This window comes from Solanum pennellii, chromosome 1, assembly GCF_001406875.1.
Source record: "Solanum pennellii chromosome 1, SPENNV200".
In the NCBI taxonomy this organism is placed as follows: domain Eukaryota; kingdom Viridiplantae; phylum Streptophyta; class Magnoliopsida; order Solanales; family Solanaceae; genus Solanum; species Solanum pennellii.
Window position 1 is genome coordinate 1,458,383 of NC_028637.1, and position 24,718 is coordinate 1,483,100.

General features: G+C 35.9%; 4 protein-coding genes across 6 annotated transcripts; 3 read left to right on the plus strand and 1 right to left on the minus strand.

The window, feature by feature from the left end:
- Nucleotides 1-3,522: 3,522 nt before the first annotated feature.
- On the plus strand, nt 3,523-6,724 carry LOC107016453. The gene is made up of 3 exons (XM_027917749.1): nt 3,523-3,724; nt 5,946-6,305; nt 6,495-6,724. The coding sequence occupies exons 1-3, from the start codon at nt 3,523-3,525 to the stop codon at nt 6,710-6,712; spliced, it is 780 nt and encodes a 259-aa protein (XP_027773550.1). The 3' UTR covers nt 6,713-6,724.
- Nucleotides 6,725-7,001: 277 nt separating this feature from the next.
- On the plus strand, nt 7,002-12,413 carry LOC114077574. The gene is made up of 2 exons (XM_027917750.1): nt 7,002-9,752; nt 9,823-12,413. Exons 1-2 carry the CDS (start codon nt 7,029-7,031, stop codon nt 12,409-12,411), a joined length of 5,313 nt encoding a protein of 1,770 aa, XP_027773551.1. The 5' UTR covers nt 7,002-7,028; the 3' UTR covers nt 12,412-12,413.
- A 1,490-nt stretch (nt 12,414-13,903) lies between these two features.
- LOC107014258 (ETHYLENE INSENSITIVE 3-like 3 protein) lies at nt 13,904-17,476 on the plus strand. 2 transcript variants are annotated; one of them, XM_015214112.2, is made up of 3 exons: nt 13,904-14,158; nt 15,068-17,028; nt 17,122-17,476. In XM_015214112.2, exons 1-2 carry the CDS (start codon nt 14,124-14,126, stop codon nt 17,013-17,015), a joined length of 1,983 nt encoding a protein of 660 aa, XP_015069598.1. In that variant the 5' UTR covers nt 13,904-14,123; the 3' UTR covers nt 17,016-17,028; nt 17,122-17,476. The 2 variants fall into 2 exon arrangements, with proteins under 2 accessions (XP_015069598.1, XP_015069608.1); XM_015214122.2 differs by having other exon boundaries at nt 17,127-17,476.
- A 1,907-nt stretch (nt 17,477-19,383) lies between these two features.
- Nucleotides 19,384-23,692, minus strand: LOC107009696 (CO(2)-response secreted protease-like). 2 transcript variants are annotated; one of them, XM_015209055.2, is made up of 9 exons: nt 23,520-23,692; nt 22,576-22,835; nt 22,383-22,494; nt 21,370-21,823; nt 21,170-21,276; nt 20,829-21,074; nt 20,637-20,751; nt 20,162-20,375; nt 19,384-20,059 (listed from the first exon to the last, which is right to left on the minus strand). In XM_015209055.2, the coding sequence occupies exons 1-9, from the start codon at nt 23,675-23,677 to the stop codon at nt 19,500-19,502; spliced, it is 2,226 nt and encodes a 741-aa protein (XP_015064541.1). In that variant the 5' UTR covers nt 23,678-23,692; the 3' UTR covers nt 19,384-19,499. The 2 variants fall into 2 exon arrangements, with proteins under 2 accessions (XP_015064541.1, XP_015064533.1); XM_015209047.2 differs by having other exon boundaries at nt 21,370-21,892.
- Between the last annotated feature and the right edge of the window lie 1,026 nt (nt 23,693-24,718).

The following is a 24,718-nucleotide window of genomic DNA, read 5'->3' on the forward strand; positions in this document are numbered from 1 at the left end:
ATAAGACCTTAGTATAGTATAAATATATCTCTCGGATTTTAGGCATAGATTAAGGGGGTACTTGTGCATTTTCCCAAATATATATATTGGAAGGAATAAAATCCAGGGGGAAAAAAGGAATAAATATTCTTGTTATTTTTGTTTTTTCTTCTTGTTTTTATATTTAAAGTTATTACTTTTACAAATGTTAGTTTTTCATGTTTTGAAAATTTTGATGATAAATGCCGGCCTATTTGTGACATAATTAAGTGTGACTAATTATGTCATCTTCAATTAATTTGATAATAATTGTTCCCCAATCATAAACCAAAACTTTGAACTTTAATAATAAAATATAAATTAGTTAAATTTAATATGTATTAATAAAGCTAGAGTTCATTAGTTTTAGTTAAGTAATTTTTTTAATATTATAATACAACTAACAAGGATATAATGAGGAATATCCATAAAATTTTAGTGATTCTAAGCCGAACTTATAAAAGATATAAGTTGATGAAAAATGTAATTATAGTTTGAAAAATAAAAATAATTTAATTTTTTTCAGATTGAAGGTTTAAAAATCTCCATCGATTCAATAATATAATTCTTGATTTCTTTTTCATCGGAATATAATTTGACAATATTGTCATATAACTTTTTTAAATATGAGTTTTAATCTTAAATATAAAATATGTTATCTGCTAGACTAAATAAAGATCACCTAAAGTGAAATAATAAAAATTTGAATTTATGATTTCTGAATATGAAATAGGCATGGTTTCAACCAAAGTTAGTTATTCTTTAGCTTTAACTTCTCTTGAAAAAGGCGATTTGATAATGTAAAAAAAATTTATTTACACTAATAGTGTATGTTACTTCATTCATCTCGAATTATCTATCGTGATTTTTATAAAAATAGTTATCTCAAATTATTTATCATTTTAAAAGTTTATCAAGACAAAATTAATGATTTTCCCCCGTTTTATCCTTAGTAGTGATTGTTTTAGAGTATTACAAACATATCAATAGAATAAATATTTAATGAAAAAGTGATTATACCTTAAGACATAATAGAAATGTGTAAAAGAAAAACAAGAAAAAATAATTTAAGACGGAAAGAATATTTAATTATTTTAAACTTGAAAATTATACCTTTTCACAATTTTTAAAATAAAAACGGATTTCACAATGTTATGAGTGAGGCAAAAGATGGAATATCCCATAATAATATTCATAGTATAAAAATTAAAAAAATACAGTCAAAAAATTAATTAACGGAATTTACTAAGAAAAATTAATAACTATATATATACACTTTGTTACCATTGTGAAATTAAGAAAACATCTCTTTTGTGTTTCTAAAAATCCTTTACTATATACTCTCAAGTTGAATTAAAAGTTGTCAAAAGGTTTGATTTTTATTAATTATATATTTTATTTTAATTTTTTTTGCCACTTTGTCATTTAAATGATCAATATGTGTAATTATTTATTTATTATAGATGCTTCATGATTTGGTTTTAATTTTTTGCTCACATCACATTTCATTTTCAAGTTAAGTTTGAAAAAATAATTAAATTGTGGGTTAGTTGTAATTCTTTTGGTATTGTTTTCTTTTTCTTGTGTTGTGTTTTTAAATTAGTTCATTGTTTATGTTTCATGTATTAATCATCATCACATGCATAATATAATTAGGGTAGGTATAACATATTTTTCAAAAATATTTAGTGGTATTTAAGTTAATATCATTGTATTCAGATTAGCTAAAGTCTTTATCAATATTTATATAAAATATTGGTTATAAATATTCATATTTGTTTTGGTCGTTAAATCTTTTATTTCTTGTAGTGAAAGCATCACTCGTTAGCAGGGTATGAAAAAGGGTGAGTCGCACCTTAAGTAGCGTGATTTGTAGTTCGTCTACCGTAATACAGTAACATTGATTGCATAAATAGATACATTAATAAAGAGTGGTAAAGTCTTTACCGACATTAGTTAAGTGTCATTCGATTCAGTATCGCTAAAGGCTTTAGAGACATATACAAAGAGTGTTAAATGCCGCTAAAAATACATATTTAATGACAATTAGGCTATTGACGTTGAATCATTTTTGATGTAATGTCGTGTTTATCAATTAAAAATGAGTGAGGGGTCAAACATACACTTAAATATCTCGATTTTTTTTAGTTTCATACATGTAATTGAGTTTTTTATTTGAACTATCATCAATTATTTATCAAAACACATCTCAACTATCGATTGTTCCTTTTTCCTGCCTATATAATGGTGATAGTTCAGATAGATAGGAAAATGGAACAATTGATACATAGTCGAGGCGTGTTTTGATGATTAGTTAGTGACAGTTCAGATTAAAAACTCGTATATATAATAATTTATGCATGAAACTAAAAAAAAATGCCAAATAAAATACTTAACAAGTGACAAATAGAAGAATATTATGTTGATTCTATTTTTTGAACAATGTCTTGTTGAGAAGAGACTTTTCTCTTTGTTTGTTTCTTCTTTTATTTTGAGATTTATTTATATATTGGTTTTACATTGGTAAGTTGACTATTGTTTTAATCAATTAAATGTTTTTTTTATCAACAAGTTCTGTTCTTTTCTTTTTGCCATATGTAGTTTTGGTCATAGAAATATTCAGCATATTCTTTATACTTTAAAAATAATAACATCATCAAAATTCAAGATTACATCTTAATTTTTTTTTTTTTTAAGTTTTCATTTGAAACTTGGACTATAATGGAAGTTGAAGTTAGATGCTAAAATTCTTAATAAATGTAGAGTTATCTTATTAGTGTACTGACAGTCGTTAGTATGAAAATTCTTCAAAGATATTGTCTTAGTTAGAATAGTTCAAGGGCAAAACTGACTTTTTCCCTTGTTCTGGTGGGATTATTTAACGGGAAGGGTATTTTTGAGCTATTTGACTTGTTGGAAGGCATTTTTGTTCAAAAAATGAAGTGGATGGGAGAGTTGTTCTATTACGAATAGTTCAGGGGTATTTTGGTCATTTTCCTTAATTACATAAAGTAATTATAATGATACACTTGAAATATTTCTCACTTTGATCATCAAAATTCAATATTTACATCTTCTTGAAGTCGAAGGGCTAGAATTCTTAGTATATGTAGAGTTTATGATTCGTGCACTGACAGTGTAATGAGCTATAGTCGGTTATATTTGTCGTGTTAGTATGAAAATTCTTCAAGGCTATTGTCTCATTTCGAATAGTTCAAGGGAAAAATTGTCCCTTTTTGAGCCATTTGGCTTGTGGGGAAGGCATTTTTGAGCCAAAAACGAAACGGATGGAATAGTTCTATTACGAATAGTTCAAGGGTATTTTGGTCATTTTCCCTACTTAAAGTAATAATAATGAAGGCTTGTATTATCTCTCACTTTGATCATCAAAATTCAACATTTGCATCTTCTTGAATTCCCTTTGTTTTCATTAGACCATAATGGAAGTTGAAGTTATAGGCTAAAGTTTTTAGTATTCTGTTTCAGCAGATGGCGAAAAGCGCAATGTATGATCAAAAATCAATTGAAGATAAATTTTCAAAGATACATCCATGTTTTCCAGTGAACACAAGAATAGCTATAGTAGGAGCAGGTCCGAGTGGAATATCAGCAGCTTATGCATTGTGTAATCTTGGCTACAACAATGTGACAGTAATCGAAAAACATCACTCAGTCGGTGGCATGTGTGAATCTGTTGATATTGAAGGTATGCGAAAATGTCTTATATAGAATTCATGTTATGTGCACTGACAGCGTAATATACAGTAGTAAACTTGCTATAGCTGGTTAAATTGCATATAGAGTTCATGTTATGTGCACTGACAGCGTAATATAGAGTAGTAAACTTGCTATAGCCGGTTAAATTGCATATAGAGTTCATGTAATGTGCACTGACAGCGTAATATATAGTAGTAAACTTGCTATAGCCGGTTAAATTGCACTACTACTGTATAAATTCTTTATGCTGTCAATGTGACAGTGTGACAGCTCATCGAGAAATATCACTTGGTTGGAGGCATATGTGTATCTGTTGATGTTGAATGTATACAGAAATGCCATTTATAGAGTTTATGTTATGTGCATTGACAGCATAATGTAGAGTACTAAACTTGCTATAGCCGGTTAAATTGCAGTACTAGGGTATAAATTCTTTATACTGTCAATGTGACACTGTGACAGTCATCGAGAAACATCACTCGGTTGGTGGTATATGTGTATCTGTTGATGTTTGAGGTATACACAAACATCATATATAGAGTTTATGTTCTGTGCACTGACAGTGTACAAATCGCTATAAACTCGTTTTATATGTAGGTTGTTTTAGTTTGAGGTTCTGTTATATGTAAAATAGTTTGTATGTTGCAGGAAAAAAATTATGATCTTGAAGGTATACACAAATGTTGTATATAGAGTTTAGTCCTGTGTACGTTGACAACGTAAAATAGAGTAGTAAGCTGCTATAGCTGGTTAAGTTGCAGTACTGGTGTAAAGATTATATATATTGTCTGTGTATATAGTTTAAACGCGTTTTATATGTAGGTTGTTTTAGTTTGAGGTTCGAGCGGTGACATATCTTTTGTTTTAACAGGACGAGTTTATGATCTCGGAGGTCAAGTTCTTGCAGCAAATAGTGCTCCAACAATTTTCCATTTGGCAAAAGAAACAGGAAGTGAGCTTGTAGAATTAGACTCACATAAACTTGGATTAATTGATAGCCAAACAGGGAATTATCAGGACAATAAAGTTGCAGATGATTATGTATCTGTTATATCACTGACATTAGAACTCCAGGTCAGTTCATCTTGTTTAAACTACAGTCAAACCACTCTATAACGTAGATATATTCTGTCTGCTGTAGCAAAATGTTGTTAAAAGAATACATAATAAACAGACACTCAAACTTGGCTTCAGCTAGCCTAGGAAGCACTTAAACTTTTTGCGTGCACGTCTAGACACCTCAACTTGATCTCAACTGACAACTAAACACTCCAACTCATGTCTGGTGGACACCTGATGCTGATGTGGCACATAAATTTTGGAGGTGTCTAGATGGTCATTTTGCAAGTCGAAGTGTTCAACTAACACAATGGAGACGAGTTGGGGTGTCTAGATCACTAGATGTGCATGTTCAAAAATAGAGAGTTTACTCGTTAAATGAGACTAAGTTTGAGCGTCTGTTTATGTGTTATGCCTATAATATAACATAACATGAACAATCAGTTCCTACAATAATTTGGCCGTTATAGTGAAATGTTGTTATAGAGAGGTTTGTATTTTAACAGGACAAAGGAAAGGATTCAGGTAGAATTGGAATTCATGCTGTGAGTGATCTTGCTTCTGATATGACACCTGCATTTCTTGAAAGCCGCGGATTCAAGTCCATTCCAAAATCTGTTGCATATGGCTACACTGCTTCTGGATATGGATTTGTTCAAGACATGCCATATGCCTATATTCACGAGTTCACTCGAACATCTATGGCTGGGAAAATTCGACGTTTCAAAGATGGATACACTAGTCTGTGGAAGAAAGTCAGTGAATCATTGCCAATAACAGTCATGTTGCAAACAGAAGTGCTTTCAGTCAGACGCAACAGTACAGGTGTCGAAATTGATATCAAAGACAGCAGTAGTGATTTAGAAAGTACGGAGTTTGATAAAGTGATATTATCCGGGGCATTTCCTTTTAGGAGTGGGAGGACTTATAGATCACCATCTTCCATTTCAGCAGGTATGATAAGCTATGTTGCTCGGACTATTCAAAAATGTCAGTGGTAGTGCATTTTTTTGGAGGATCCGATAAGGGTGTTGCAACATTTTTAAAGAGTTCGAGCAACATAGATGATAAACTATATGTCAAGATTATGCAGCCTTGTTTGTGTTTGAGTTTCCGCTACCTTTGATGCTAATGTTAGTTTGATCCAACAGATCCTGAAAATGGAGTGCTGCAATTGAGTGAACTTGAAAAGGAGTTGTTCAGTCAAGTACAGACCATCGACTATTACACGACGGTTCTGAAGATTAAAGGACTAGAACACATACCAGTTGGATTTTATTACTTTGAGGAGTTTATGGATGATCCTGCAACAATAGGAAATCCAGTTGCCATGCAGAGATTCTATTCCGATACAAACGTCTTCTTGTTCTGGTCTTATGGTAACTCAGCCAACGTCAAAGGTTCAACAGTTTTACAGCTTGCGGTTGATGCTGTCAAAAGAATTGGAGGTGAAGTTGAAATGGTTGTCCTGCAACGACGATTCAAGTATTTTCCTAATGTAAATAGCCAAGGTATATAATGCTTATTACTAAAAGACCATGATGCTCGAACACTCCAAAAATGCTCCCGCACTGTGTCGGATCCTCCAAAAATGCACAACTCCTAGAGGATCCAACACTCGCCTGGTTGAATTTTTGAGGAGTCCGAGTAACATAGCTAAAAATTTGGTGTAACTAACCTTCTTAGGGACTCGAACACAGATATGAAGGACGGTTTCTATGACAAAATAGAAAACAAATTACAAGGTCAGAAGAACACTTATTATGTAGGTGGATTAATGGCATTTGAGCTTACTGAAAGAAATTCATCCTATTCCATGGCTTTAATTTCCAAGCACTTTGCAAATACTGATCCACAACCGGGATTTCCTTATGTTAAGGTACTCGAAACAGAAAATGACTTAAATACTGCAGATTAAGTTGCATTTGAAGTGTGGAGTGTGAAATAATTCAATTAAAAAATCATTGATTTTGCAGAGATTATTCCCCCTCTTATCAGATTGCTCGGATAAGAATCCGAAAGCTCTGAAAGAATCTCAGCAAGTGGAATTCCCGGAATTGTCTAGCCTTGATGGTTATTTGAAGTACTGGTCGAATCATAACATCACCTGCAAGAAGACATTGTACAAATGGATTAGTGAAGAAGGACAAGTAGTTAAGGAGAGGACGTATGAAGAACTTAACGCTAATGCTTCTTGTATTGCTCAGAAGCTGTTGTCTAGTCGAAAACCAGTAATGAAGCAAGGTGACAGAGTTCTCCTAGTTTACGTCCCGGGACTTGACTTTATTGATGCTTTCTTTGGGTGCTTCAGAGCTGGAGTATTGCCTGTCCCGGTACTTCCATCAGATCCAATGCAAAGAGGAGGACAAGCACTACTCAAGATTGAAAACATTGCTAAATCGTGCAACGCAGTGGCCATTTTGTCGACTGCAGGTTATCATGCAGCTGTTCGAGCAGGTTCTGTGAAGAATTTGATATCACTGAACCGTAAAAATGGATCAAGCTCCGGTCGCTGGCCTAATCTTCCATGGATACACACAGACTCTTGGGTTAAGAATGCCAAAGAAATGCATTCTAATAGAAATGACAAGTTTGAGCCTCAATCGGACAATGTATGCTTTCTACAATTCACATCAGGGTCAACAGGAGATGCTAAAGGAGTTATGATAACTCATGGTGGCTTAATCCATAACGTGAAGTTAATGCGGAAAGTATACAAAAGCACATCAAACACAGTATTAATAAGCTGGCTTCCTCAGTACCATGATATGGGACTTATTGGTGGCCTTTTCACAGCTTTAGTAAGTGGAGGATCAGCAGTTTTGTTTTCTCCGATGACATTCATCAGGAACCCTCTCATGTGGCTCGAGACGATGAGCGAGTACAAAGCAACTCATAGTGCTGGACCAAACTTTGCGTTTGAGCTCGTTGTCCGTAGGTTGGAGGCTAACAAAGAGAAGCAATGGAAGTATGATCTTTCATCACTCAAATTTCTAATGGTTGCTGCTGAACCAGTAAGGCAGAAAACTCTCAAGAATTTTATTGAGCTCACGAGACCTTTCGGTCTTTCCCAAAGAGTGATGGCTCCTGGGTATGGATTGGCAGAAAACTGTGTGTTTGTAAGCTGTGCTTATGGGGAGGGAAAACCAATCTTGGTGGATTGGCAAGGAAGAGTAGGTTGCGGCTACGCGAATCAAAATGAGGCGGATGTTGATATCAAAATAGTTGATCCGGAAAGTGGCGAGGAGCATGATGAATCCGGAAGGGAAGGAGAAATATGGATCAGCAGTCCTAGTGCAGGCATTGGATACTGGGGCAGGGAGGAACTGACTGAGAAAACTTTCAGAAACAAACTCGGTTCGCATTCTGAAAAGGTATACACAAGAACTGGAGACCTTGGAAGGATAATTGATGGGAATTTGTTCATAACTGGAAGAATCAAGGACCTCATCATAGTTGCTGGAAGAAATATTTACCCGTCAGACATAGAAAAGACTGTCGAAAGCTCATCCGAAATCCTCCGCCCAGGTTGTTGTGCTGTTATTGGAGTTCCAGAAGAGACCTTATCCAGCAAAGGAGTACCAGTACCTGATCACTCTGACCAGGTTGGCTTAGTTGTCATTGCAGAAGTAAGAGATGGTAAACCTGTTAGCAAAGACGTCGCCGAGGAAATTAAGGCAAGAGTTGCTGAAGAACATGGTGTTACTTTGGCTTCTGTTAAGCTGATCAAGCCAAAAACTATCAGCAAAACAACATCTGGAAAGATAAAGAGATTTGAGTGCTTGAAACAATTCATTGATGGAACACTGGATGTGGTTCCAGATCAAATCTCGTCAAAGCGAAAGCTTCTTAGATCTTTTACCACAGGTTCTTGCAGGGAGGGAAATACACCAAGGCCACATTTGAATACAACATCCTTTTCACCAACTCCAGGACTGAATAAAAAGGAGATTGTCGAGTTCCTGAAGGGACTCGTATCGGAGCAGACAGGAATCTCTATCAGCAAGATTACTACTACTGAAAGTTTAGTATCTTATGGTATTGATTCTATTGGTGTAGTCAGGGCAGCTCAAAAACTTTCAGATTTTCTTGGAGTTCAAGTTGGTGCAATCGATATCTTCACAGCAACTTGCATTGAGGACTTGGCAAGCTTCACAGAGGATTTGGTTATAAAATCTCGACCTCACGATGCAGCAAATCCTTCTTATCTTCCAGACTACTCAGAGGATGATTCCTGTAATTTGGTGGCTGAAGAAGTTTCCCCATCCCATCGATTCGGTATCATTTTATTGCAACTTCTTGCTCTTGTCTATGCCATTTTCATGCTGGTCCTTCCTGCATACTCATCCATATCTGTCTTTAAGAACCTGATTTTGACAAATGCAACTCTAGTGACTTCATTTCCTTGGGCTGTTTATGCAATTTCCTTGATCTTTGCACCATTTGCTTGGCTTCTATGCATATCTACCACCTGCATATGCATCGGTACTCTTGGAAATTTGGTCCTTCAACCAAATTATTCCCTGACCCCAGAGGTGTCCATCTGGTCATTCGATTTTGTTAAGTGGTGGGCTCTATATAAGGCACAAGAAATTTCATCTAAAGTTATGGCAGTGCATTTGAGAGGAACAGTTTTTCTGAAATACTGGTTTCAAGTATTCGGAGCTAGGATAGGATCATCGGTTGTACTGGATACCGTCGATATCAGTGATCCAGCACTTGTTTCGATTGGAGATGGAGCTGTTATTGCAGAAGGAGCTTTAATTCAAGGCCATGAAGTGAAGAATGGAATCCTGAGTTTCCATCCAGTTAGGATTGGCAAAAACTGTTCAGTTGGTCCTTATGCTGTACTCCAGAAAGGAAGCGTTTTGGCAGAAGGAACTGAGGTAGCATCATTACAGAAGACGGCATCATCAAAATCAAACAGTCGTAAGAAGGTGAGGACTTCGATCTCAGATGTTAAATTTATTACAACATCCTGTGAACTTTCTTTGAATAGAATGACATGCATTTCTATTGTATTTTCAGGTCGTTGAACCGGCAAATGAAATAGAACATGGTCTCATTACAGCTATGTATCACTTGATGGGAATCTACATTGTCGGATTCATAAGCGCCCTCTCAGGAGCTATCCTTTATTTCTTGTACATACTGTTAGCTCAAAAATCTCCATCTCTTCATCACTTCTCCTTAATATGTCTCTCTGGAGCATTCCACTGGCTTCCGTTCACTATCATCGCTTACATGTCCATTATTTCTAGTACCACTTCAAGTCCGATAATCTTCGCTATCTCAGTTGCAACTGTCTACCTGGCTCATGGCTTGACTTTGAGCATCCTTACCATATTTGTAAACACTTTTCTCTTACGAAACACCAATGATTCACTGAGAATATGGTTGAAACATAGAATTAACATTGCCTGTCATCTCAGATTTGCTAAACTCCTTTCTGGAACTGAAGCTTTCTGCATGTACTTGAGGCTCTTGGGAGCAAAAGTTGGAAACCATTGTTCTATCCGAGCCATCAACGCGGTTTGTGATCCGAAATTGATGTCACTAGGTGAAGGTGTCCATCTAGGTGACTTCAGCAGGATTATAACCGGCTTCTATTCCTCGAGTGGATACACGAGTGGAATAGTTGAGGTACAAGATAATTCAGTTGTTGGGAGCCAAAGTGTTGTCCTTCCAAGATCACTTATCCAAGAAAATGTTATTCTTGGTGCACTTTCAGTTGCTCCAATTGATTCTGTTCTTCAAAGTGGTGGTGTTTACGTTGGATCTCAATCCCCCGTCATGATAAAGAACACACGACATGCCATGGATGAAAGGATAGAAGATATGGATCCAAAATACAAGAAGATAGTTGGCAATCTAGCTGCAAATTTGGCTGCAACCACTCTCAAGGTCAAAACAAGATACTTCCATAGAATTGGTGTTAGTGGAAAGGGAATGCTCAAAATATATGACAACATCAAAGGATTTCCAGACCATACAATCTTTGTATCCGGCAAACAATATCCTGTCATAGTCCGGCATAGCAACAGCTTAAGTGCCGATGATGATGCAAGGCTCGATGCTCGTGGTGCTGCATTGAGAATACTCTCTGATCATGCAAATTCTGATGATGAAAAGCCACTTCTAGATTTGACATTGAAGACAGGGGAAGCATTCTATGCTAGGACTATCTCTGACTTCGCGACATGGCTTGTTTGTGGCTTAGCAGCAAGGGAGGAGCATGTGAAACGCGTGCCACATGTTCGCGATGCAGTATGGACATCACTACGTGATTCGAACTCATATACAGAGATGCACTATTACTCAAATATATGCAGGCTTTTCAGGTTTACAGATGGACAGGAAATGTATGTGAAGTTCAAGTTGAGGCCCAGTGATGAAAACATTGGAAAGGATTCTGGTAAAGTTGAGCCTATTGGAATACTTCCTCCAGAAACAGGTGCAATTCCTAGGAAAGATAACGACACACGCCCGTTACTTTTCCTTCTTGATGATTTCAAGAAAAGGGTAAGTTCACAAGGCGGTGTTCGCTACATTTTCCAACTACAATTCAGGTCTGTGCCTAAGGATGAAGCAACACAAGACATTGCACTTGACTGCACTAGGCCATGGGATGAAGCTGAATTCCCATATGTTGATGTTGGAGAAATCGTCGTTGATCAGAACCTCACCAAAGAACAATCAGAGCAGCTGGAATTCAACCCCTTTCTTCGATGCCACGAGATTGATGTTGTGAAGGCAACATCAGCCTCTCAAAGTGCATCCATCGATCACGGTCGTTCATTGATCTATGAAATTTGCCAACATTTGAGAAATGGTGAACCACTTCCAGAAGCCTGGAAGAACTTCATAGAACAATCAGATGTAAAAGTTGATCTCTCTGGTTGTCCAATTGCATCAGCAGCACTACAAGTAAAACATCATCAAGAAGTAGCTCTATCAAGAACATGGTATCAAACTTCTTGGTCCACTTTTGCTCAGCCAATACTCCAAACATTCTTACCATACTTCCTCTTCTCATATTCAATACATAGTCCTCTAAACTGGCTCATATGTTCAACAACAAGCCATCAACTATACTGGTTTTTCCCATTCTTTTGGATATCCTCAGGGGTGATAGCAGCATTGACTTGTGTGTTAGCAAAACTAGTTTTCACAACAAGAAAGAAAGATGGAGGAAAATCACTCATATGGAGCAAAGGACTACTAATGGAAACATTATGGCAAGCATTTAGGACACTTGTTAGTGACTATTTCATGGAAATGACAACAGGATCATTCTTGTTTGTCATATGGATGAAACTTATGGGATCAGAAGTTGAATTAAGTCATCATCAAGGGGTTTATGTAGATAGCAATGGAGTTCTGTTGAATCCTGAGATGATAGAGATTGAAGGAGGAGGATGTATAGGCAAAGAAGCATTGTTATTTGGACATATATATGAAGGTGAAGGTGAAGTGAAATTTGGTAAAGTTAGAATATGTGAAGGAAGTTTTGTGGGGAGTAGAGCTGTGGCAATGCCTGGTGTAGTAGTAGAAAGTGGTTGTTGTTTAAATGCTCTTTCACTTGCAATGAAAGAAGAAATTGTTAAGTCAAGATGAAATGTTTGTTGTTGGCTTTGTCATTGAATAAATTACCATCTATTATAGTTTTTATATGGTTTATAAAAGATAAAAAAGAGGTGGAAATGAAGGGAAAATAGATATGTTTTCCTTTTTTAAAGTCTTCCTTTTCACAATGATGACAATCGCGATTCAGTTCTAAATATGTTGGAATCGATTGTATGATGATATCGTTTTATTTGAAATTTGTCTGTAGCCAATAGTTCGACGCTGGAGCTAGGAGGTACAAGGGGTTGTTGAAAATTATGTTGTGTATGTGAGGTCTAGGTTATTTATTTTGTATATATTAGATGTTGAATTTGCTTAGTTTTTCCGTACGTTTACTTCTTTATATATTAAAAAATCTTGATAAGTTTATTGTGTTATGTTGATGGATTGTTTTTAGTGATCGTTGCACTCATGGCACCTCTTGGGAAAGTAGGCCGATGGACAAATCCCTACCTGTCGCAATATTGTCGGACGTGAGAGATTTTTACCCCTTGACCAACTCAATGGGGTTGAAGTTCGAAGCAGGATTTTTTGATCGTTAAGTTAAAAGCAGAACTAAAAGCTTTTACTATACAAATTTAATATTTTTTTAAAAAAAATTGATTACATTTTTTTTTAAAAGAGGGAATAATTTTTTTTTCCAATTCCTTCCCTTGAGGGAAAAAAAAAGGATAAATGGTCAAATAAAATAATGACTTCAAATAAATCAAAAAATATATTATTTTTTTTTAAAAAAAAAGAAGAGATAAGTTCATTGAACCTGGATGCATTCATAAATTCATTGAATTTGGACATTTTTTACATGTTTCTTAGCTTTCCCCTTTTGTTCCATTATGAGAATAAGACAAAATATAAGATTTGTCAAACTTTGTCTCCTCCTTTGCCACATCATATTTTCTTTCTATTAGATCACGAGTTCAAGTCGTAAAATACAAAAATTAATTATATTATTAAGAGAGGGTAATTATTTATATTATATTCAGTAATTAAACTATATTTTTTTTAAAAAAAAAACTTTACGTAAATATGAGATATTCCACACATTCGATCTATCCAATATATGATCGTATCAATCCATTATATATGACATTTTTTACACTACTTAAACTTACAAGATTCAAACATGCAAAGCATAATTTTTTCCATATATTTATTCAGTCAAACTATATCATATAAAATATAATTAATTACATAATCTATGTAAGCACTAATCATAATTATTTTCTCATAGTTGACTAAAGTATTCAACATTATTTTCCTTCTTTGGTCAAAAAATTATATTGTGCAAAACAAATAAGGTATAAACATTATTCTTTTCTAATTTAAGTTATTGAATTTCTAATTTAATGACTAATAAAAAGATTATATATATAACAATAATAACTATTATTATTATTTTCTTTTTGTCCCTTTATTAGAAGAAATCTTTGTCTAAGAAAATTAAAAAAAAATCTCTCATTTTCAAATCTTTTTTGAGAATTTTCAGCCATTTTTAATCTTTATCTGTGTCCCCTTTCTGTGTTTTTTTTTTCCTCTGAAATTCTGAGTCTTCACTGTCTCTGTTTTATTAAATTTTCACTATTAAATATTCTTGATTTTAAACCATTTTTTATTTTTTTTTAATTTTTTTGAGAGATAAAAGGTATAAAATCTAACACCCTTTTCAGGTTTGAATCTATCTTGCTGCAATTTGCTGTATTAACATGGCTGTGATGGATGAGATTGGAATTGATGTCAGGTATACACACACCCTTTTAACTATTTGTGTTTTTTCCCCTCTTTTTGAGGTTTTGTTGTGTTGTTGTTTCATCAAAATGGCTAAAAGCTTTGATCTTTACAATCTTGAAGAGATGTATGGGTTGTTGATCATTTGTGTATGTTGATTAATTTTTTGTTTTTTTGTTAGTATTTGAGGATTTGGGTATATAAGACAAGAGGGGTTTGCTCGGATGTTAAGCACCCTTTGCCTCGAACCCTAAGGATGTAGGTTCGAGTCACCAAGGGAGCAAAACGGTGGGAGTTCGTATGGAGAAGGGGGTAAAGAACTAACTTGAAAGTGGAGATTTTGCTCAATTGTTGGAAATTGAGCAATTAGCAATCATAAAAATTGAATCTTGGTTTTGTTTTATTTGCCTCTTTGTTTGTATATGGTGTTATATTTTTTGGGTTGTGATGTTTTATGAGCTTTCTGTAAACCCAATGTGAAGTCTTTTTTGTTGTTGTTGATAATCGTGGTGTACGGGCTAGCTTGCAAGTACAATGAGTCTTGACTAATTCCACAAGATATGTGCCCAACTTAATATCTTGGATTTGAAGGAACGAGTCCTTTGTGTTTTCCAGTGTGAGTTTGTTGCTTTTTGTGGTTAGCTTGGTCGACAAAATTGGTCGAGGTGCACGCTAGCTAGCCCAGACACCATGGTTATAAGAAAAAGTTTGTTGCTTTTTGTGGTCACTTTGAAATAGCTTTTAGTCTTTGCCTCTTTGGTGTTTGCAAATCTGAATTGTGTGTATACTTTGACATTGAAGTTTGCTGTTTTTACGAACAAAAAAAGATTTGGAGTTCGGATAGTGTATCTTTGTTGGATGGATAGATATTTTGCTTTTGATTTGAGTGATGTATGATTAAAGCTGATGTGTTTGGGAACAGCTCGGACATTGAAATTGATGACATAAAGTGTGATATAGCCGAAAAGGATGTCAGCGATGAAGAAATTGAGCCAAACGAATTGGAGAGACGGATGTGGAAGGACCGTGTCAAGCTCAAGCGGCTCAAGGAAAAACAGAAGCTTGCAGCCCGGCTAGCTGCAGAGAAGCAGGACAATAAACAAGTTACTGATCAGGCTACGCGGAAAAAGATGTCAAGAGCTCAAGATGGGATTTTGAAGTACATGTTGAAGCTCATGGAGGTCTGCAATGCTCGAGGATTTGTTTATGGAATCATTCCTGATAAGGGTAAACCTGTGAGCGGTTCGTCAGATAACATAAGAGCTTGGTGGAAAGAGAAGGTGAAGTTTGATAAGAATGGTCTTGCTGCAATAGCCAAGTACGAAGCAGAATGTCTAGCAAGAGGAGACGGTGTAGGCAGCCAAAATGGGAACCCGCAAAGTGTCTTGGAAGACTTGCAAGATGCTACCTTGGGGTCCCTTTTGTCTTCTTTAATGCAACACTGTGATCCGCCTCAACGGAAATACCCGCTGGAGAAAGGTATCTCGCCACCATGGTGGCCAACTGGGGATGAGGGATGGTGGGCTAAAATGGGACTACCTAAGGGTCAGAAACCGCCATACAGAAAGCCTCATGATTTGAAGAAGATGTGGAAAGTTGGTGTTCTAACTGCTGTCATAAAGCACATGTCACCTGATATTGCAAAGATCAGGAGATTAATCCGCAAATCGAAGAGTCTGCAGGACAAGATGACTGCTAAGGAGAGCTCAATTTGGCTGGCTGTTTTAAGCAGAGAGGAAGCAACCCTCCAACAAGCAGGCAGTGAGAATGGATCATCTAGCGTAGAGGAACCAGCTAGAAACCGTGGTGAAAAGAAGAAACCTTTAGTTAGCAGTGACAGCGACTATGATGTTGATATCACTGATGATGGTATTGGCTCTGTATCGTCTAGGGACGAGAGGAGGAATCATGTTCATCCTCTAAATGCCATTCCTCAATCTCACCAAAGTACGGAGAAAGGAGATGGACATCATCGGAGGAGAAAACGAGCTAGGTCAAACCCTACTGAGAAACAGATTCAACCATCTCAGCTACATGGTGACGAGCATAGTAACACATTACCTGATATAAACAGTTCAAAAATGCTATTGGCTGGATGTATAACGAGTAACAGCCTACAGGGAAATGACAAGAGTGAAACAACAAATTCTGTAGAGAACGACTTAGAGATTCAATCAGAGTTACCGTTACAAGACTCAAACCTATCATTGGTTCCATCAGCTAATGTAGTCCGTAAAGAGGATACATATATAGGTGCTGGGCCATCATTTTATCCGATGTCTCAAAATTCTGCTGTTGTCCCTTATGAATCAGAGATGCATCTTGAAAATCAACGCTCTATAGTTCAGCATCAATTTCAAGACACTCAGTTCCATGGTCTCCAGAAGATTTCTGGTATAAATGATGGACCACAAATTTCCCTATCGCATTATGAACCTCCAAACAACGGGTTGCAATATGGACCTCACAGTTCCATCACACACACTGAACTGCAAGTTTCTGAATTTGCTCATGGGTCTCAATTTTCTAACTTCAGTCAACCACCTGTGTATCACTCTTATTCATCACCTGAATTTGGGGCGACACATGCAGAACCACAGTCCCACTTGGCACACAATGAACTTCATATTACGCCAAGGCATTCTGGTGTTGGTCCATCGCTTCATGGAAGTGGAAATGATATCCCTAAAGTCAATCACCATGATGGAAAAGACATGTTTCAGAATAATCACGACAGACATATTGATATGCCTTTTGCATCTCCACTCGGCAGTCCATTTGACTTGGGGCTTGATATTGAAAGTCATTTTGATAATTCGGATTATGATTTAGATTTTGACAAAGAACTAATGTCATTCTTCGCCTCATAGACAAGTTTAGAATGTGAGTGCTACTAAACTGAACTGCTTTTAACTCTTTCATTTGTTCGAAATGTAGTTTTGTGCTTATGTTCTCATTACAAGATTTTCTCTGCAGGACAGTAACTAAGGTGGAACAGATCTTCCTATCATAATGTCAGAAGTTCGACTGTAAGTTATCAGCTTAAGTTTCTTTTCGAGAAGTCAAATGTAAATCCAGTGCGACAGCAAACACAATTTTTTACATGTTCAAGAAAAGTACCTCATGTGAATGGGTTAGTTTCATGAGTAGTAAAGGCAGAAACAATACATAGAGTTCTTTTTAGCTTCTTTAGAAGTTGTAACTTGCTCAAAATATACTTGACTGTGCTGCACAAGTGATGTAAGTGAAGGATTTCATTGTTACATTAGGATGTTTCTTGGTTCTTTGTCCCTATAAAGTTAAGGCCTTAACTGATGCCCAATTTATCACATTTCTTTTTGGTTTCCCATGCGGTGTCCGGTACCCACATTGGAGCCCAACTAAATCCGGATTCGCGTCGGAAGTCCCACATTGGGGGTAAAGCGCTCCCTAATATTGTTATTGTTCATTCATTTATCATTTTATTTTGTAGAGATACAAAATGCACTAGCAGGGTTGGCTCGACAGTGTTTAAAAAAAAAAGACATGTACATGTCTTAGGCCTCAAAATTTAAGAGGCCTTGTTTTTAATAATAATAGGTAATAAGTTATTATGTTTTAAGAAATATTGAATACTATTTGTTGAAAAAGTAAATATGTCATGGATAATAAAGGGATTATTAGAAGAAATTTGACATATTTGGAGTACTATATCGCATGAAAAATAATTTAAAATAAGAATGGTTATATTATCGGATGAAAACTAGAAGAAATCAATTATATAAAAGGTATTAACAATTTTAAGTTTAAGGTCCCGTTTGATTTTTGTTCTAGGTCACTGATATGCTTGAGCCGCTTCTGTACACTAGTAATTACTTTGTCCCGATTAGTATGGCGTTGTTTGACTAGTTACGAAGTTGAAAAGAAAAAAAGGAAGATTAAAACCTTATGGTCTAAAACAAATCGTAGAAATTTGAGTAGCTATAAGTCTAAGGATAAAATGAAAAATTAAATTGTTTCTGAATAAGGAAGTATAACGTAATTTGTGGGACAGACAAAAAAAGAGTAGAACATGTGAAGATGACACCAAAAGGAAAAAACTTATCCGCACCGGATGTTTACACCGAGCCAATGCAATTTTCATTATCACGTGATTTAATGAAGTAAAATGAACTATAAATTTAAACACATGGCATGCATGTACTGATTTGGTGTAAACACTCGGTACGGATAAGTTTTACCCGACACAAAATATTTACTTTCTGCAACCTCTGCAATTTACAAACATTAGAAGCAAGCTCAAAACAACTGCATTTTCATCCAATCATCCTTCATCAACTGCTTCTATCTCTGGATTTTGATTGATAGAGCTTCAGTTTCAGTGTCGGACTTAGGATTTTGAGTTTGACTTTTAGTTTCTGATAAAAATAGTTACGGGGTTCACAATAATTATTTATACATATTAAGTAATTTTTTAATACAAATATAGAATCTACGCGAGAGCTATTGGGTTCTGCCTAATCAGTAATCAGTATGCTTGCTCTGGTGTACTCTCATGTACATCTCATTTCTGTTCATTACGTAGTACTCCCTCCGTTCCAATCTCTTTGTCTAGTTTGACTCGACACGAAGTTAAAGAAAATAATGAGAACTTTTGAATCTTATGATCTTAAACTAAAAATGTGTGTCACGTACCAAAATGTAATTTGAATCTATGTTAGGGGGTAAAGAATTACTTTATAAAGAAAGTGACATTCTTTTTTATACCGACTAAAAAGGAACTAAAAGACAAACAAATTGAAATGGACGGAGTATATGTTATAGTGTTTTTTGTGCTTTTGAGACTGTAAGAAATGTGAGCACATAGTTGGAATCCAACAGCTCTACTGCACTATAATTGTTTTCTATCTACGGCGAATCCAGAATTTAGAGGTTACGGGTGTCACAGTAGATATTACCAATGACACCTCGTAGATATTTACTTTACGGTGCCGATTAACATCAAAAGGGTTTGTGTTGTTCATGTCGATGGTGCCGATCAAATAGTCGACACTCTTACCAAGGCACTGCCTAAATCTGCATTTGAGAATAACCTATTCAAGTTAGGCTTAGTGACCCATCGTTTCATCCTTCATTAATACAGTATCGTTTTTCAGAACTTATTCAGTCTAAGAAGGTTGTGAGGTTAGGTGCTCTTTAGTTGTATTAGTTTTTGTTCATGGTAATATTTACATTCGTTATCGAAAAACAAGAAGAATATCATGAAATCTTTATTGAGAACCTTTTATTCAGGATTCATATTGGTGATACAATGTTTGGATGCATTGCATACACCCTTTTTCTTAGACTAGTAAAGTAGCAGATTGATGAAAATGTTACCCAAACGAGGCGACGAATGGACTTCGAACCTTGTACTTACCATTCGACCATGTAATTGATCCAAAAAAGTCTTCCTCTCTAGACATTGCTTTGAAAGTCACTTGATAGCTCAGTTTCTTCTTGTCACTTGTAAACTTCAATTTCTTTGGACGAACTTCGACTCTCAACGCATCTGGTGTTGTTATGGTTGCTGTATATTCTGATTCTTCATCACCAATTCTAGTTAGAGTTCTGACAACTTTCTTTGTTTTTCTTACTTTGGAGAGAGTAACGGCTATTGATGGGTAATTCATGTTAGACATCAACTCATCACTCGCGTTGGCGTGGCATGAAAAGTTGGCTGGAAGTTTCTTCAAGATGAGTTTTATTGTTGATGTGTTGTATCCTTGAGAGCAGAGGAATTGCAGGTAGTCTGTGATCTCGGTCTCGTAAACCAAACCTGGTTGCAATGGTCCAGACAGAGTTGCTACTCCTGCACCAAAATGATATGGCGTGGCAAGGAATTCTGCGTCTCCATTGAGATCTATTGGACTCTTTGTATTGCTTTGCTGAAAAGCTATTAAAAGGAAACAAAAGGGGTCGAAAAAATGAGATTTGTTTCCGTAAAATCCATAAATGGGAGGCACTGATATACTTAAAATTATTATCTGGTTACTACCTGTGGTCATTATAGCTGATCTGATTGCTGACGGACTCCACGAGGGATTCTGAGACTTCAGTGTTGCAACAATTGCAGAAACATGAGCACAAGACATGGAAGTACCTGACTCGATGTTAAATAGTGGTGGTTGTTGGCCAAACCGAGTTACATCTGTGTCGTTACTAGCGGTCCAAGCTGCAAGTATTGCTGTCCCTGGAGCTGCAATGTCCGGCTGCAAGTACATGTCAGAAACCATTTGGTACGGTAATCTTGCATGAAACATATGTTCAGTTTTATGACTTAAGTATGTAAGTAATCACGAGTCCTTACTGTCTCTTCGGAACAGTACTATCATGGCACTGTGCAAAAGGGCACAGATCGAGCAACAACAACAACAAACCCAGTGTAGTCCCGCAAGTGGGATCTAGAGAGGGTAGTACGCAGACTTACCCCTAAATATGAAAGAAATGAAGTTAGAATAAGGAATTCTTACTTTTAGGAGGTTTCGAGTGTTATAATTAGGGCCTCTTGATGAGAAGAAAGCCACAACAGGAGCCGGTTTGAAATTATCTACACCAATAGTTGGTAGAATTGTTGCCACCGGGTTCCTTTAGAAAATATGAAGGTGAAATTAGCAAGTCGGTTTGTTACCCCGGAAGTTCTTATTGAGAAGTAAAGTGAGTACATTGTTGAGTTGATGTAAGAATGAATCTTTATGCCGTCTCCTTGAGTGACTACTGCCCCCGGAAATGATCCCATTTTAGGTGCTGTTATGAGCTCATCATCAGGAAGACTTAGTATAAATCCGATCCCACCCTTTTTCTTCACTTCATCCAGCCTTTGTTCGAGTGAATAGTCATCATCGAGATGGTCACAGATAATAATTTTTCCCTTGACTTTGTGTTCGTCTAGTGTATCTGGTTCACAGTCACTGAAACATTGCCCAAGTTAGTTTGCAAGTATGCAAAAAAGTTATTTCCGTGAAGCCCCAGAAATGTAAACTGATAAATTTCAATTTCCAATTACCTTGCTTCACCGTCATAAACAAACTCCGAGTCTATTTTGACCGATAGACTGTCTGCCAACGGATAAACTGGAGATTTCTTGAGATCGGAAAAGCTAATACCTCCACCCTGAAAATTGAAAAGAGCATTAGGAAATGTTCTTGAAAAGATCGATAGCTAGTGGATATATCGAATAACTTTGTTTTGTTTTCTTTTGAAAACCTTAATTAGTATGTTTCCACCCAAGGGAATATGTGTTTCAATGTTTCTGTCAATAGTTGTTGCAGCAACTGTGAAAATCCAAGGAGCAACATTGACAACAGATTCCGATGAAGGCCCATAGTTTCCACCAGAGGCAACAACAAAAATGCCCTTCTGTATAGCATGGAAGGCTCCGATGGCAATAGGATTTTTGGAGAACTCAAACTCTGCTCCAGCTGGTTGACCAAATGATAAGTTGATGATATCGACCCCGTCTGCAATAGCATCATCAAATGCTTTCATAATTTTTGATCCACTGCATCCAGAATAAGGCGTGCATGTATGGTACACTGCAATCCTCGACCCTGGAGACCCGCCCCTGGCTGTTCCTCCTGCTATGCCGTAATAGGATGCACCTGCCACTGGACTCCCTGCTGCTATGGCTGCAACGTGAGTACCATGCCCGTCGTGATCCCTAGGTGTGCCCACAAAAGGTGTTTTTAATTCGCCAGGTTCGTCATAAAACCTTGCTCCAATCAGTTTCCTGATGCAAGTCATTTCTATCATTTACTTACTTTTCCAAGACTGTGACATACTGAGACGAGTGATGGTCCTGAACTTTTGACCTTGCTTGCCCCGTAGAACAAAACTTCAAGTTTTGATTTTTAACCTTGAAGATTTGTTCATGGGGCAAACGTAGGTCGAAAATTCAAGATCATTAGGTATGACACTACTACAAAAATAACTTTTAGCGGCATTAAATATTGACATTAATAAAAAGTGCTAAAGTCTTTACCGACATTAATTAAGTGTCATTAGAACCAATGTCGCTAAAGGCTTTAGGGACATATACAAAGAGTGCTAATTGCCGCTAAAAATACATATTTAGCGACATTTGAAAACACAAACAGATCCAAGGTTCAAATATTTATAGGTTTCTACAACAACAACCTCAATCAAAAGCTACTAAGTTCCCGTGGACTCAGGGTTAACACATTGGATCGGTTACTCAGGACGTTTAACAAGACTGTTACCTGTTACAGCTGGATGATTTGAAATCATAACCTCTGGTGCAAGTTCCTTTCCATCGCGATGGGACTGGACCGATACCTTTGTCATTGAAACTCTCTGATTCAGGCCATATTCCTAAAACATAACAAAAAGTTAATACTAGTAAAGAATGAACAAAGTGCAATGAGAGTTTTTGGCAGGTCAGTTCCTAGCTACCAGTGTCGAAAATTCCAATTATGGTATCTGCTCCTTTCGAGGTTGAATTTGAATGAGAACCGTAAGGGAAGTTGTGTACAAGATTGTATTGATCTCTCAGAAAATCCCATGATCGCGTCGTGTGGAGTTGAAATACTGGATCTGGAAAAACAGATACTACTCCGGGATGTTGAGCTATCGACTGAGCTTCATCGTCTGATAAACGTGCTGCGAATCCTGAGAAACTGTGTTTGTAGCTGTGTACCACTGCATTCTTTCTCCTGATGAAGCTCTTCTTTGTCATATACAAAAGAAAGATGTAATAACAAGCTATGTTGTTCAGACTCAGGTGCGGATATCCCTAATGTAGGTGTGGATCAAAAGGTCGGAATCTTCATCACATAAATTTTTAAGATTCGGGAGTGTGAATACAGGTGTTGAGATACAATACCTTAATCTCACTCATGTCGTGTCGACACGAGTGTGAAAAGGATTTGGAAGAGTCTGAGCTAGTTATATATCTGGGGGCGGACCTAGAGTCTGCCGAGCGGTTCACTGAACCCCTCGACAAAAAATTATGTTGTATATTTAAGGTATTTTTAAGAATTTTTATGTTTATATATTGATTTTGAACCTTCTGAATACAGGATTAGAGGTTGGCTTAGTGTTGGAGGCGTTCAAACCTCAAATCTTAGCACTAATCTTTTTTTTCCGAACCCCCTTAATGGAAATCCTAGATCCGCCACTGTATATAACAAAGTAAAAGTCATTAAGTATAAATAGAGTCAGTGGTGGAGCCAGGATTTTTCATTGAAGGGATTTAAGATATTACAACTAGTCATTATCAAACTTTTTTATAACAGTTATCATTTCACTAAATAAGGATTTTTCTCATATAATGTTATGCTATATTTATATATAACAAGATTTCGCTAAAAAATATTCAAACAAACGATGTCATATACCTTGTTGTCAAGGAGCTCATAAGTTGAGTGTGATCATTAGATGAACCCTTGGCACCCATGTAAACAATGTATACTCCATGGCCTTCTTCTTTGGATTCTCCTAGAAAACAAGATATTAAGAATAGACAAAACCACAAAAATAAACAAACCTTTTTCATATTTGTGCTAAGAATTTGATCAAAGTGTGGTTTATATAAGTGTGTGTGAGAGGGGTGAGGGGGGGAGGGTGAGGGGGTACTTGTTTTATATTGCTCATTTTCTTATTTATTTCCTATTTATTTTAGAAAAAAATGTCAAAAATTTCACCGTTAAGTTCTTTTATTACCATTAACTCCTATTAGTTTTATAAATTCTTAAAATTCTTCATTTTCACGCATCAGATTAATATATCAACGCATCAAATTAATGTATCTTGCGCATCAGATTAATGTATCTCGCACATCAGATTAAAAGTACATAATTTATGTCCTTTAACTTTATTTTATTTTATTTGTTAAGATTAAATATGCTTAGATTGAACGAACGCCAGAATAACAAGGTTGCTTTAAGTTTACTGAATGTCTAAACTTGAATATTAAGTTATTGTATTAATATTTGAATACAAAAATTGAGACTTTATTATTAGTTTAATACATATAGCAATACAATATTATTTAAAAATAGTACTTAATGTCAATTGGTGATGATGATGACTATTAGTGGTGATTGTGGGCACAATAGATAGTGACTAGTGGTCAATGGTAGTAATTGATATGGTGGTGATCGATAATTATTGTGGATGATAATAATGTGTAGTGGAATGTATAGTTAGCAATGTAGAATGATGATTTATCGTTGCGATTGTTGATTATTGGTGCTCAGAGATGATCATTACAAATGATGGTTAATGGTGCTTATAGTTGACTATATTAATTAATCGACGATAATATGTGTTGAAAATAGTAACTATAGATATTGATTTATCGTTGTGATTGTTGATTATTGGTGCTCGGAAATAATCATTGCAAATAATGGTTAATAGTGCTGACGGTTGATCATATTGATTGATCGACGATAATATGTGCTGAAGATAATAACTATAGATATTGATTATGAATGATGATACTTGATAATAATGAACTAACAATAACGCTCATTCATATTCTTATTAAAATTAAACTTGATAATAAAATTGAAACTAGAAAAATAAATAATTTTAA